Here is a 14,811-nt window from a genome sequence, read left to right as displayed (position 1 = left end):
TAGTCATTTGTCCTATAAGTACATGAAAAATTAATAAACTGAATCTAATGTGATGTTTTTCTGACCTTCCCTCTTTATTTGCTCATAATTGAGGTGAAATTTGGGCATTATTTAAGGCAGTAGGTTATTTTGCCTTCAAAAGTTAGCTAAAAATATGGACTTAGAATGGTTAGGACCGGAAGGTACCTTAAAGATCATCTAGTTCCAACCCCCCTGACAGGGGCAGGTACAATTCCCACTCTTAACAGGTTGTTCCAGGCCATGTCCAACCTGGCCTTGAACACTAACTTCCCATAGCTTCTTTAAGAAAACGTAAAATATTTATTTACTTACAGCACAACTGTTCCCAAATGCTGTGTATTATCACCTGCACATTTTTAATAATAGGAAATAATTACCGTTACTCTTTTCCTAACAGACTCTTCAGTGTGAGAAAAACTGGGCTGAATTCTGATTCATGCTGCATTTTTGGCTTTGAAAACCTTGCACAGGGAGACTGTTCCACCTTGGTATGGGTTGAAGATACATTTCTTTCCACAAGATACCTCACACAAATGCTCATGGCATAATAACTTTTACTTTGTTGCAGCACATTAGATAAAAATTGCCTCCCATCCAAAGTCCAGTGAAAAAAAAAAAAAAACCAATTTCCAAAGCAATTCTGAAGACTCCATAAGTAACTAGTATAAGATAAGGAATTTCATAATGTTTTGATAACATATTCTCTCTCTGCTCACTCACTGTTGGTGGTGATTGTCCACCCAGTTGGTCTGGAGAAGTTGTTCTGGTTTATATGAAAGCAGCTCCAGTGCCTTTACGTTTTGAAAGCAGGAGCGTGTTTGTGATATTCTGCAGTGGATCTTCATTTTAAATAAAATTGTCTTTTTTTCATTTTATGCAGTCACTGATGCCTTTGTTTGGAATTGTAGAAATTACATGTAGGAAAATAACTTGCAAATTCTTCTATACATTCCTAGTATACCACGAGCATACTTTGCAGATGGCATCTGTATTTGGATACAGAAGATAAATATTAAATTCCTATTTCTTTTAAGGGTTGTGGCTAAGCTATAACAGAAGTATGCAATTTTTTTCTGTGTTCTTGATTTTGATTTCTGTATCAGACTACTGAGGAGTAGCTTAAGGTGCAAAATTTATGGTTTTAAATCTGCAAATCTACATGATAGTTATTGTAAAGAGTGGTTTTAAAACCTCTCCTGAAATATTGGGAATCCATTGTTCAGTTCACTGTTTATTTGTCTTGAAAGGAAGTCGTTGCTCACCTTATCCTCCAGGCTGAGCAAGTTGTATTTGGGAATAAAAAAGTGTGGCAGCTGAGACTTTTGCAGGCAATGCAGAAAATATCCCAGACATTTCTGAAAGCAATAATCCAGGTCTCCCGAATGCCAGTCTGTGTCGTTTGGCCATGTGACGCATGAGTGGAAAAAAGCAGTTTTGACATGATACGAACAGAATTTTTCCAACTTTTTGGGGTATTTCATCTTAAGTTGCTCTAGAAGATACTTCAGAAGCTTAAGACAACTCTTCCTGTTAAATAAATAAGAATTTATTAGGTATCTTCTATACAGTTCTAAATATGTATTTTAGGTATTTAAATACACAGTATTCATGAAAATAAAATGTTCTTACTTGAATAACATTTTCAATGATGTTTTGAGTAAAATCTAAAAAGAAGTGCAACAATAGGCTGAATAATCCAGAACTACGGTGTATGAAGTCAAATTCTAACAGCGAAGGCTTTCTACTTTAAACTAGTTTGTGTGTGTGCACCACTGTCACTGGTAGCCACATAAGAAGTGTTGGTCAGCAGCGTACTCACACAGTGCGGCCTTCCCACTGTACCATGACCTTGGAGCACTACTTAAGATTAAAGCTGCCCTTCTGATATATTGGGGTATTTCACTACCTTCTTGTGACATGCCATGAGGAAAAGAGATATATACAGTTTAATACACTGCTAGGTAGGGGTGTAGCATGTCTGTCTTTGCTTGTCATAAAGGGAAGACAAAAAATTATGCATGAGTTGTAACTTTCTTGCTTCAGCACCAGATGTAATTAAGTAAACTAAGAAGTTGCTTTGCCATTAATGGGAGGTTCTGTACCTCATTTGGGTTTTGTTCTTTGAAGAAATGTGGAAAACAGTCTTTATGTGAGTGAAAAATCCTGATCCCATTTGGCAGGTTCTTTCCTCATAATCATTGTAGAAACTGCCTTGGTATGAAGTGTAGGTATTCACTCCCAAAGCTCAGAAAGCTGAGTCATCAGACTTCTAAATTGGTTCTTCTAAACAGGACTGAGTTTGGGAAAGATTAAACAAGTAGCACGTTTTTGCTTTCCAAGGCAAGGCTGGAGTGTAAACCTGTGATTTGTCTCCTCCTCTTGTTGAGCATTTACAAGTCAAATGTCCAACGAGTACGAGTGTTTTTCTGCTGTAGGACAGTGCTTCATAAAAGCTTTCCTTATTCTTGCTCCCTCTATTATGAGTAATCAGCGTCAGATCACGTTCTTAAATGTTAAACAGTGCTAGCCTGGCTCACACAGGATTAAAGCGAAATACTTGTATGGAATACCAACCTACAGCACTTCAGTCCATCAGATTCACAACATGTCTTTGAGCTGCCGTGGTTATTCAGCATGGCCTTCTCGATATGCAAGAAAGAGAGTCTCCAGGTGTTTCCTAAAGTTGAGTACAAGATTGTTAAATTGTTACACAGCAGCAGCTGCCAGTGTCTGCAACAGGAAAACAAAAAAAAAAAAAGCCATTCTGTGTTTCTAAAACCAGGGGTTAACACAGCTCAACCCCTTCTTTTAAAAACACCAGCAGCCATTTTTGTCTTCCTTTCATAAATGAGACTATTTCCCTTGCCTGATTCAGTTACTCTTTGCAATTGAATTTCACAGGAAGAGATAGCCCGGTAATTATTTCCTTGGCATTGTTAAGATGCCTGAACTCTTTTTGCTAAAATCGGCAGTTCTTATAGAACGATGACAAATTGTGATGTTTCTGCAAACTCATGTATGCTTGGTGTGACAGTGGTCTGGAGAAAACAAAAACGTAGCCATATAAGTGTTCAGTGAGAAACCAAGTGTCTTGCTAGGAAAGTACAGTTTAGTTCATGTAGAAGTCTGTAACTTGTGTATACAGTCCCACTTACAGGGATGTTCCTGCCTTTTTAGAAAGCTCCTTTTACTTTTTTAAAAAGCTGAGGAGTGCATGTTGCTGTTGAGTACAGCACTAGCACAGGAAAGGTTTATATCCATGGGTCTGACTTGGCAGATTTAATATAATGCTCTTAGCAATGGTCAGTGTGCAACCAGACAGAGCAGTTTTGTCTTTAGATTTTGGTACAAAATGAGCAGTACCACAGATCTGATGGTTTTAAAGACTGATTTCAATTGTCTCTGATCCAGATATATCCAGGATAAGATAAAGATCTGTACCTTGAAAACAGAATACTGAACAGAATCTGGATACCCTTTTTTAGAGCACTTGAAAGTGGTCAAGTTCTACAGTAGATATTTCATAACATAGACTTATTGTCTGTATTTGAGGTACCTCTTAGAACCTTTTCTTTTTTGTTTTGTTTGGCTACTAAATAAATTGCTTCGTTTCTGAACTGTCCCTTGACTTTTCTTCCCAGCCACAGTTCAATTTTGAGGCCATCCTGTGTGCTGCGTGGCCAGCTCTGCTGAACTTCCAGAGTCAAGATGATGTCCACTGATATGTCTGCTGCTGGAGGATTTTTGATCTGAAGAGTTATTGCAGGGCTTCCAGCCTTTCTCCTTTGCACAGTTACTTCCACATCTAGCAACAAAGAAGAAAGCGATTTTTAGATAAATTTCTATATTAGAAACTTATTTTAAGGATGTTAACAGGCTAAGAGGAATTTAAAATCAGTCAAAAGAAATATCTGGGTTCAGACATTGCCTCTTTATCCTCTATCCTCCTTTATCCAGGATTTTAAGTAAGAAGGCCTATTGAAGAATTCTACGAAATTGAGCACACTCTTCTTGAACAGCTGTGTTTGCTTGATTTACTGTATCTACAGAATGAGAAATGCAGGAATGTTTTTCAGTGAACTGCTTCATTATTGAAAACACTGAGACCAAAGAGATTAGGCCACAGTATTTCTGAAGGCTTGGGAAAAAAGAAGACCCTAAGAGGGGATATGTTTTCTACAGAGTCCGATATAAAATATTAGGTAGCGTGTAAGAGAAAGCTCTTCCTGTTGCTACCAGTTCAACAGCAGGCAGATTCAAAATAGACAGGTGTCCTGGGTTCAGCAGTAGCAGTCATTTTTCTCCTTCTTAGTAGCCGGTGCAGTGCTGTTTTCAACTTTAGCCTGAGTTTTGGCAGTTATAGCTACATTGCCACAGAGACACTTGACTGGGGGGAAAATCACATCTTGTTAACAACAAGGCAATGTAACTGGATTTTTGGCACTCTTAGGTGAAGCTTGTTCTGTCAATACTTACCTTTAAAGTTTTTCACTTCTTGTTTAATAATTTCTCTTAGCTCTTGAAGCATTTTAAGGGCTGATAATTTCCCGTTTTCATCTAAAAACTTCAACAAATATCTTTCTTTTGGATTTCTTTTAAATGTTACATAGTAATAGGCTCCAGTGTCATCACATTCATCCAGCTGAAGTCGTGCAATAGGCATTACAAGCATGATGTCAAACTCATTTGGTTCTGATATCTGCAGAGCATGAGAACGAAACAGTCAATGTGCAACAGGTTTTATTCTCTTTAAGCTTTTATACCAGTCGCAGTTTTATCTACGACGTAGTGTACTTCTCACACCTGGGGTGAAATGTGAGGTTGTTTCCGTGGGTTTGCATTACAAGACTGCCGTGTGTTGCAGTGGAAAGGAGCAATTTGCTGACAGCAGTTCACTTCCCAGCTTTCCAACTTACAATTTTTTAAGGAAGTATTAAGATTCTTAAGCCGTTCTAATACATAAATGCTGATCTTAGTCATTCTTTTGTACGCTGCAAGGAAAAGCAGAAAAAGCATTGCTATGCCTGGAGCTGGCTTTAAAATAATAATAAAAAATATTTTCCCGTGCTTGACTTTGTTTCAGACCGAGCTGGACACAGAAAGAAGGTACTGCTATTTCTCCCGACTATTGGAAAAACGATAAACTGAAAGCAGGCACAGGGCTTTTCATGCAGAGGTATTCCCGACTCCTGCTCCGGTTACACCAAGTATACCTGCGCGCTGTGCACGGGCAGGGGCTTGCTACGGCTTTAAAGCGACTCGTGTTGAGGCAGCGTCACTTACTGAGCGCACACATATTCATCTTTCAGTACGCTAGCTATTTCATAACTAACTGTTCTTAAATAACCCTTTCTCGTCCGGAAGAGCCAACTTAACAGTTGTTCTCGAGGGACAGGCGCAGCGCCCGCCGCGTTCCCCGCTGCCGGGGCTCCACTTGCAGTCCCGCCACCGGCGCGGGACGCGTCGCCCCTCTCTGCCCCCCCCCGCCCCCTCTCTCCGCACCCACCTTGACGTGCTCGTAGTAGCTGCCGGCGCCCAGCCGCTTGATGGAGCTGAAGCTGCCGCCGTTGCTGCGGAGAGCCTGGATGAGGCGCGAGACCACCTTGTTCACCAGCTCCGACGCCTCGGATACGTCCTCGCGGACCAGGGTCAGCCGCGACACCACTTCCCGTAACCGCGGGGCTCCCGCTACCGACGGGGAGCGCAGGACAGCCCCTGAGGCCGGTACCGCCCCGTCTGGCACCTCCGCTCGCCTCCGAGCCGCGGGGACTCTGGTGACAGCTGTCCCGTTCCGCCGAGCGGGGAGCTTCTCTCCGCCGCTCGCTGCAGGGCCCGCCGACAGGCTCTTGGTGGCGGAGGGCCGCCGACGGGCGGTGGATCCCTCCCTCCGAGGCCCTCGGGATGTAGCGGTGCCGCTACGGCTGCCACCTGCGCCCCGGCCCCGCGGAGCTGCGGGCCGCGCCCCGCGCCCGCCCTGCGGCTTTCTGCCACGGGCACCGTCCATTGCCTTCACTCCCGCTCCTCGCCCGCTGACCGGCGGCCGCTGCCCAGCGGGAGAAGATTCCCGTCCCTCGCCTCGAGCAATTTCCTCTTGCAGATACCACGCCTCCACCGAAGAAACGAAAGTCCCGCCGGGCGGGAGGGGCAAGCCTCCCACGCTGAGAGCCACCGCCTAGTCTATCTACCCGGTGCTTTCCTGGTGACAGCCCAAGCGCGGGAAAGCTCCGACAACCAGCCAACACCACCCCACCTCCCTCCAATCCTCTGGGAGCGTTTTCTCCCTCCCGGGAGGCCCCACCCACCAACGGGACGTGTGGCACACAGACGCCGGGAGCGCTCGCCGGCAACAGGCACCGCCTACCAAGGCCTCGCCTCACGGAGCAGCACAGTGGACGGCCGCGAAGCGGCGCTTTACCCCGCGGATGCCGCCTTGCAGTCACAAACGGCTCCGCCCCCAAGCGGCTGAGGCGCGGCAAGTGTCCTCACCCGCCTCCCGCTGCCGGTTCCGGTCCTTCTCGCTGTCTGTGGCGCCACCGCAGCCGCCGCCATGTTGCTGCGCGGCAGCTGGCGTCGCCTGGCTCTACCTTCGGCGCCGCTCTCCTGGTACCGCCGGGCGGGCAGCGAGGTCGGAGCGGCAGCGGTACCGCGCTACGAGGTGGTGGTGATCGGCGGGGGCCATGCGGGGACGGAGGCGGCGGCGGCTGCTGCTCGCGGCGGGGCCCGCACGTTGCTGCTCACGCACAAGATCGGCACCATCGGTACCGCCGCGGGGGTGCCCGGGGGCCGGTGGGGCCACGCTGAGCCGTGGGCTTTGGGGAAGGGCTACCGCGGGGAGCCGGGTCGGGCCTATTTCCACGGGCGCCTCTTGTGTCCCCGGCCAAGGAGAGGAGGTTGCGGGCGCCTTGGGCGGCGGTGGTGAGCGGTGTCGGTGTGTCCCATCCGTAGGGGAGATGTCCTGCAACCCCTCCTTCGGTGGCATCGGGAAGGGGCATCTCATGAGGGAGGTGGACGCCCTGGATGGGCTGTGCGGCCGGGTCTGCGACCGCTCCGGGGTACACTACAAAGTGCTGAACCGCTGCAAGGGCCCAGCTGTGTGGGGCCTCCGCGCCCAGATCGACCGCGGCCTCTATAAGGAGCACATGCAGGTGAGGCCGGGCTGGGCTGGGGTGTGGTGAGGTGAACACCCCTTGTAGGAACCTTTACAAGTCAAACTGCTTTGTGCAGAGGCAAGACGGTTCCTTGTGGGCGCTGTCCGCTGGACGGGCAGCCTGCCCTCGGCTCCCTCCTGCCCCACAGCCCTCCGACGGCGGCGGCGGCACTTGGCTTCTGCAGCTCTGGCCCAGCTTGGGGCGGAGGGGTTCCAGAGCATCTGTAGTGTCTGGGGCCCTGAGTTTACCCTGTTCAAGGATGCTTTAATCGTTTATATTTAGCCGTGTATGGGAATATCTGTATATGCAGCCTGGTAGAAATGGCAGCTGCTGTTAAATGGGAGTGAGGACACTTTAAGAGAAAGTCAAGAGTGATGATTAGTTTACAAACACGTTTTTATTTCCAGGGGCTTTTTTTCTGCATGCTTGTGGGCTGGAGTGTTAGAATGAATTACTCAGATCCAAAGTGTCAGGATATCGATGTCACAGACACCAATTGTTTTGTTTTTTAATGTTTTCTTATCAAACCTGTACACCTTTCTGCTTGGTGTTTTAATGTAGTGTGAGCTGTTGGAGCTCAGCATAGTTTAAAAGTTTTTCTAGTGTTTTATATACAGGCCAGACTTCATGCCCAAAATATTTTGTTTGAGCTTGAACTCTGTGTCTGAGAAGTTCTGTTTGATAGATCAGGATAGTACATAGTACAGTAACTGAGTGTCTGCCAAGTGAACTGGTGAGAATGGAAAGGGGAAGAAGGTGATAGATGTTTTGGAAATCAGCAGAATTTGGGACTGCCCATATGTCTCATAACTTACTAGATTTTTGCAGTAACTCCTTTCATGACAGAAAGAAATCCTTAACACACCACTGTTGACAGTTCGTGAGGCGTCTGTGGAGGATCTTCTCTTGACAGAGCCAGAACCAGACCATCCTGGAAAGTGCCAAGTCACTGGAGTCGTTCTGGGTATGTGCTAGTAACTCAGCAAGCACCTTCAGTTCCTCTACACTAAGAGCAGCCTTTGGGGTAAACATTTCTGATTCACCAGTGAGAGAGTTGAATTAACTGATAGAGGTGACTTAGACTAAGTGTGAACTGAACTAGGTCAGTATGTGTAATACAATGAAAAACATACCTGAATAGATGGGATAGTGGAAGGTTACATGAGTTTGATTTTCTTCAGGCTAGTGATGCTGAATTCCCTGCTGCATTTTTGACTTGATAAGCAGTATGTGCTGCTGACAGCACTACAGGGCAGTGGCATCTTAATAATAGCATCTTGTGCTTTATTATCTCTTGCTGTTCTAGTAAAAAAGCATTCTGAAATAAAGGCCTGGATAAGGGTTTTTCCCAGGAGTGGGTTTTCTGTGTTAGGGGTAGCATGCTTAGGAATAAGAAATGCTGCTTACTGCAGCTATTACTGTTGATGCTTTTATTCTTGAAATGTTGATTTTGTTACATCATAGAGGGTGGATAAACCCTCAGCAAACAGTCTAGTTTTAGACAGAGCGTTAGGATAGCAGGGCTTTGCTGATACTGAAATATGTGTATCTCTGAAAACTTGCTGTTTCAGGGGATGGGAGCACAGTACATGCTGGGAGTGTTATCCTGACCACCGGTACCTTCCTGAGGGGTATGATCCTCATTGGACTCGACATGTACCCAGCTGGGCGTCTGGGGGACCAACCAGCCATTGGGCTGGCTCAGACTCTGGAGAAACTGGGATTTGCTGTGGGCAGGCTGAAGACTGGAACACCACCCCGACTTGCCAAAGATACCATTGATTTCAGCGGTCTGCAGGAACGTGCAGCTGACAATCCTCCGGTGCCGTTCAGCTTCCTTAGTGAGGATGTGTGGATCAAGGTGGGAGAGCATGCACCAAGTGCATACAGAGGCGGGTGGGGAGTGGTTCTGGGATCGTTATGCTCAGAATCAGTTGGGAAACTGATGGCTGGAAAAGGTAGCTGGCCTGTACTAGTACTGGAGGTCTTATGTCTCTGAGGATCCCCACTGCAGAGGGATTTTCTTTTGAGAGCAAGTACCTTTTTCCTCTCACTTACCAACTTGTGAACCAGACATGCTTTACTTCTCAGGTCAGACCTGCATAAAATATGATATTGTTAGTATTCATGTGCTGGTTACATGGGTGGCTTTACAAAATACTTCCACTATTAGACCCATATTGTGGAGATTTATGATGTCTTGCTTGCTACCCTGGCTCTAGAATAGGATTAAAATACTGAAACTGGAGACCATTAACAGTGTTGGCTGGGAAGACAGTCATCCACAGAGCTCAGAGGTGGATATATTTGCAGTAAGTTGAAAGCAGATGAAAATTTTCTAAAGAAAATCTTGGAAAATTGATGGTGTTCTTACATAATGTACTTAAACATAACAGAATTAATTATCGGGAGTTGATTTGCCCAAGAGCTTATAGGAATTACAATAACTTACTATAATTAGGGTGGAGGTGAAGTTAGTAGCACTTGAAGTACTTCGTATGTGTAGGAAAGATTTTAAGTAGTTGAGGTGCAACATTATTATTTTGAATGTGAGTCTATTGACTGTTTCATAAAAAATAGTGAAATACTTTACATGGAGGGATTTGTTTTCCATGTTAATTGCAGGGCTTTAAGAGATTTCTGTTTTGGTTTTCTTCACCAAACATCAGTTGGCTGTTTATTGTAGGGTCAGCACTTCTCTTACTTCAGAGCTCTGATGTCCCATGGTTAACTTGAATGCTGTTATATAACATGGTGCTTTAGTAGGAATATCCATCCTGCAATTCAGAATACGGTGTATAGAACAGAACTTGGATTCTGGGCCTGGGCTCTCTGGTTCTGTTCTCTTCTTGGTCTGCTTTTGGGCATGTTGCTGAAGTTCTCTGATTGCTTCTGTCTGTACAGTCAGGATGATAGATAGCACTGCCCATGTCTTTAAGAACTGCAAGCCAAGTGTCATGAAAAAGCCACCTTGGAAGTCCTCAGACTTGTTTAGTTGTGACTGGGTTAAATTAAAGTGAGCTCTGGCCTCTTTCAGCCAGAAGATCAGCTGTTGTGTTACCTGACTCGCACTACCCTGAAAGCCCAGGAAATTATCTGTGATAATCTCCACCTGAACAACCATATAAGGGAGACAACAAGGGGTCCACGGTAAGTGTGTGTGTGTGTGTGTGTGTGTGTGTGTGTGTGTGTGTGTGATTGTTTAATCCCATCCAGTAATGCAGCCATTCACTCACACACACGCATCCCCCCTCTTCCGGGCAGGATGGGGAGGGAGGATCAAAAGAATGTAAACCCCAAGGGTTGAGATCAGAACAATCCAATAACTAAACTATAATACAAAACTAATAGGGGTAATAATACTAATAGCTATAAGGGAAATGACAAGGGGAGAGAATATAAAACTAAAAAGGGAAAGTAAAAAAAAAAACCAATAAACACAAGTGATGTGCTATACAGTTGCTCACTGCCCACCAGCCGATACCCAGCCTGGTATCTGGGCCTTCTGGGTGACTCCCCACAGTTTATATACTGAGCATGACATGCTGTGCTGTGGAATACCCTTTTGGCTGGTAGGCTAAAGACAAAACACAGCACTGCACCAGCTACTAGGAAGCAGGAAAAAAAACCCAAAGGTTCCAGGACAGCGTGGCATCATTCAAGGCTCTCAGTGGTACGACCTGACAGTGTGTGGGTTTCTCTTGCTTTCCTCCTGGCAAGTTACTTTTTCTCCATGTCAAGTGGTGCTCCTGGCTATTTACCGTTGCAGGTACTGTCCATCTCTGGAATCAAAGGTTCTGCGCTTCCCAAACCGGGAACATCAGGTGTGGCTGGAGCCTGAAGGCTTGGAGTCCAATGTTATTTACCCCCAAGGTGTGTCGATGACACTGCCCCCTGAGCTTCAGGAGCAGGTGATCAGGTCCATCCCAGGCTTGGAAAAAGCCAAGATCTTACAGCCAGGTGAGGGGGGGTGAATAGGTTTATATCTATTTGTCATATTGGCTACCAGTTAATAAAAACCAGATTATGTTTAGAGCATAACAAAGGAAATAGGAAACAAAATTAATTCTTGAATGTAGGGGGTTTGCCTTGATTGGTTTTATATAATAAGTAAAAGTTGATAATCTGAGTCATTCTGCCCCACTCATTGTCTTTGCCAGTAAAAGGAACCTTCAAAATCACTCCCATGAGATCTGTCTTCTTGTTTGTCATAGGCTATGGAGTGCAATATGACTTTTTAGATCCCCGCCAACTGACTGCTTCTCTGGAGTCTCGCCTTGTTCAGCGCCTCTTCTTTGCAGGCCAGATAAATGGCACTACAGGCTATGAAGAAGCTGCAGCTCAAGTGGGTGAATCTGATCGCTGCTCAGAAAGGGATATTGCCTGGGCATTTGTCTTTGATACATAGTCTTGCTAGGCCCATCTTCTGCTAATGAGATGTTCTTACTTTTGTTGCTTACCCTGATTCCAGACTTGCCCAGATATCACTACTTTTGGTATCTGCAGTTGCTGTTATTGAGATTGCAGTGATAAAAGTAATTGGAATCACTGTCAAATGTTTCAGCATGGAAACTATGCAGTGCATATAATTGAAAACATGGAAATTTTCTCTACGCCTGTCAGCAGGGGCCAAGAAGCCCTTCAGATACTAATAACATGACAAGAAAAAAGCTGCCTACACTGTTAGAACAGGCTATTGCATTTTCAAAGATACAGTTTGACACTTGAGTCTTTGAAGGCAGATGTGCTGGTACTTCAGCCAGGAAGAGACTGGTAACTCTGTTTTGTGTTCTGTCTGCCTAGGGTGTGATTGCTGGGATCAATGCTTGCCTACGGGTTCATGGCAAGCCCCCTTTCATTGTCAGCCGCACTGAAGGCTACATTGGTGTCCTGATCGATGACCTTACCACTCTGGGCACCAGTGAGCCATACCGGATGTTCACCAGCCGTGTGGAGTTCCGCATGTCCCTCCGGCCTGATAATGCTGATGCAAGGCTCACCCACAGAGGTATTTTGTTGTGGTGGCTCTTGCAGTGAGCAGCCCTGCCTTGTCATAGATCTCTGTCTCCTATGCCATCTGTCTCTGCAGGTTTTGAAGAAGCTGGGTGTGTGTCACAGCAGCGATATGAACAAGCAGTTAAGATGAGAGCTGCTTTAGAGGATGGAATTGCAACGTTAAAATCCCTTCAGTTCAGCATATCCAAATGGTCCCAGTTAGTACCAGAAGTTCCTATCAGTAGCGGTCGAAGGTTGCCTCTCAGGTAAGGGTTAAAGCTGAAGCTTTCTGGTCTGACCTATGCTTGCTTTAGCTGGCTTGTAATTTCACAGCAGTTGTCCATCCTTTCTGAAGCCATCAATACTCCTAAGATTCCAGCTTTATCACCTTTAGAGGACAGACACCTGATGTTTGTCCATAGAATAAGTGCGACATTGGTGTTTTTACTGTGCTGCATTTCCTAGTGCTGACATAGGCTCCCAGAGCAAGGGTGTTCTCCACTGGCCCTGTCAGTTTTTGTAGTCCTTACTGAGAGTGTCACAAAGTGGTTATGGTTGTGCAGTGGGTTGCTGCTTTGCTGAAAGCTTAATAAAGCGGCAGTTGGATTTCAGGCTACCATCAGATGGTAGCTGTTCTTGTACACAGAGGCCTTTCTTCCCTTACCCATCCTTTATCTCACCTTCTCTTTTCTGTTGTTTTAAATCAGTGACTAAGACCTAACTCAGTCTGTGTTTCCCTACATCTTGCTGTTTATTTTTCATAAAGAGCCCCTCTTCAAGAGTTTTAACAGCTCTTTTGTATACCAAGAGGAGATAGTAGGGGGGTGAGCTTGGCTCTGCAGTTGTGGCTTATGCTGAGATCTTTACAAGTTTGAGCTGGAAACAGCTGTAAATCTGCCTTATGCAAGTGACTCCTTCCTACCATAGAAACTTAACTCCTGTTCTCCACAGTGCCTTTGATGTCCTTCGATATCCAGAGGCCAACATGGAGCTTCTGGCAAGGGCTGTCCCAGAGCCCCTGGGAAAGCTTGCTCAATGGAGACAGCTGGCAGAGAGATTGAAAATAGAAGGTAGAGTACAAGAGTTAGAATCTCTTAGTGGGATCTGTGTATGTTGTGTTCAGTAAGGGGTGAGCAAATCCATTCATCCCAGTGCGTTTTCATGTTACTGCTTAGCAAAATGAAACACTGTTAGAGCATGCACTTTTTACCATAGACCACAGTTCTGTGCTAGTCACCTGGATGTATTTCACTTTGTGGGGTGAGATAATTAGTCATGTCCGCTCCTGGGGCTTTCCTTCTTACTGCTCTGTCAAATAGACTGTGCTTTGCTGGGATGAAAGGAAAAGCCAACCTGTGTATCTTAATTCCTGTAACAAATTGAAGAGTATTAATTCCAAAGTAGTGATGTGAATTAGTCTCTTTAGTCTGTGCAGCTGGAAACTTCATTAGGAGCTTTTGACAGTCTCAGCGGAATTGCTCATTCTGCTTCAAAGAATTCCTGCAGGTGACCTGTTTCACATAGACATCCATGTCTGATCATGTTTCCTTCATCTTCCATCACAGCTGCTTACGAGTGGTGTGTGGAGAACCAACAGCAGGAAATAGAAGAAGTGCGTCGTGATGAAGCCCTCCGACTGCCTGAGGACCTAGATTACTTTGCCATTGATGCATCCCTTTCATTGGAGGTGCGGGAAAAACTGGACTCTAACCGTCCCCAGACGGTAAGATACTGGGTCACAGCAAGGTTGAGCAGCAATGAAATCCTTTCTGTGTCTTCCCAAGAGGTGTAGGGGGTGAGAATAATCAGGGAAAGGAATACCCACAGGTTTCAGTCTCTTTTTTTTTTCTACTAGTGTGTAGGTTTGTTCTTGGTTAACTTGCTCCTGTTTCCACATGCAGATTGGTGCACTCAGCCGCATCCCTGGAATTACACCAGCTGCTATTGTTAACCTGCTAAGATTTGTGAAAACCAATCACCAGAAGGCAGAGAGGCTAACAGCTTTACCTCAGACTGACAAATACTTCCCAGAGAAAATGTACTCAGAGAAAGCAGCTTCACAAAGACGGATTTCAGCAAAGTCTTCTGAAAAGAAGCAAGAGCACGTTTGTTAAAACACCTTTGCAGAGAAGCCTAACCCCTCCTGCCAGAGTACATGGTGAGATCACCTGTGCTCACAAGCCTCTTCATGGATAAAACCTGTGCTGGCTGGATCCAAACCAGTTCCAGTTGTGTCCTGTGGTAGTGTCACTGAGTACAGCAAAGATGACGAAAGCGCAGACCTTAAGTAAATGTTCAGGAACCTAAATGCAGCCTGAGTTTGCCAATCCAAATGAAAAGACAGGGGAATTGCTTTTAAAATTCCTCTAATTTGGAAGATGTCAGATAGTAAAAATCTGTTCTAAAGCATCTTGGAAGGGACAGTGTTTTGGTCTTCTGAAACAAGTAAGAAATGTTACTGCTGAGTTCATGGCAGCACAAGAAGATTTGAGCTGGAAGACGTGTCCCATGGACTTCAGTACTTGTGTTCATAGCTGTGCAGTAACTGCGCACAGTGTGAGGTTGTAACGTGATGTCAGCCAATAGGAAACACTTGGCTATGAGAATGTATGCCACACAAATATTTGAACTTGAGTAAGAGACAGTG

General features: G+C 45.4%; 2 protein-coding genes across 2 annotated transcripts; one reads left to right on the top strand and one right to left on the bottom strand.

Annotated features, from left to right (window-relative positions):
* Positions 1–609: 609 nt before the first annotated feature.
* On the bottom strand, positions 610–6,176 carry CGAS (cyclic GMP-AMP synthase). Its single transcript, XM_061358522.1, has 5 exons — positions 5,528–6,176; positions 4,498–4,720; positions 3,578–3,826; positions 2,596–2,698; positions 610–1,548 (listed from the first exon to the last, which is right to left on the bottom strand). The coding sequence occupies exons 1-5, from the start codon at positions 6,023–6,025 to the stop codon at positions 1,206–1,208; spliced, it is 1,416 nt and encodes a 471-aa protein (XP_061214506.1). The 5' UTR covers positions 6,026–6,176; the 3' UTR covers positions 610–1,205.
* A 384-nt stretch (positions 6,177–6,560) lies between these two features.
* Positions 6,561–14,559, top strand: MTO1 (mitochondrial tRNA translation optimization 1). Its single transcript, XM_061358520.1, is given in 13 exon segments — positions 6,561–6,779; positions 6,967–7,166; positions 8,016–8,133; positions 8,741–9,030; positions 10,207–10,319; positions 10,939–11,129; positions 11,384–11,514; positions 11,973–12,177; positions 12,259–12,430; positions 13,116–13,234; positions 13,730–13,887; positions 14,066–14,260; positions 14,262–14,559. Coding segments are annotated over 13 exon segments (2,202 nt in total). The 5' UTR covers positions 6,561–6,568; the 3' UTR covers positions 14,361–14,559.
* The last annotated feature ends 252 nt before the right edge of the window (positions 14,560–14,811 follow it).

Source organism: Neopsephotus bourkii, unplaced genomic scaffold, assembly GCF_033783945.1.
Source record: "Neopsephotus bourkii isolate Nb327-2 ecotype Australia unplaced genomic scaffold, CSIRO-AGI_Nbou_v1 NB_947, whole genome shotgun sequence".
In the NCBI taxonomy this organism is placed as follows: domain Eukaryota; kingdom Metazoa; phylum Chordata; class Aves; order Psittaciformes; family Psittacidae; genus Neopsephotus; species Neopsephotus bourkii.
This window is presented reverse-complemented; position numbering and strand designations above follow the sequence as displayed.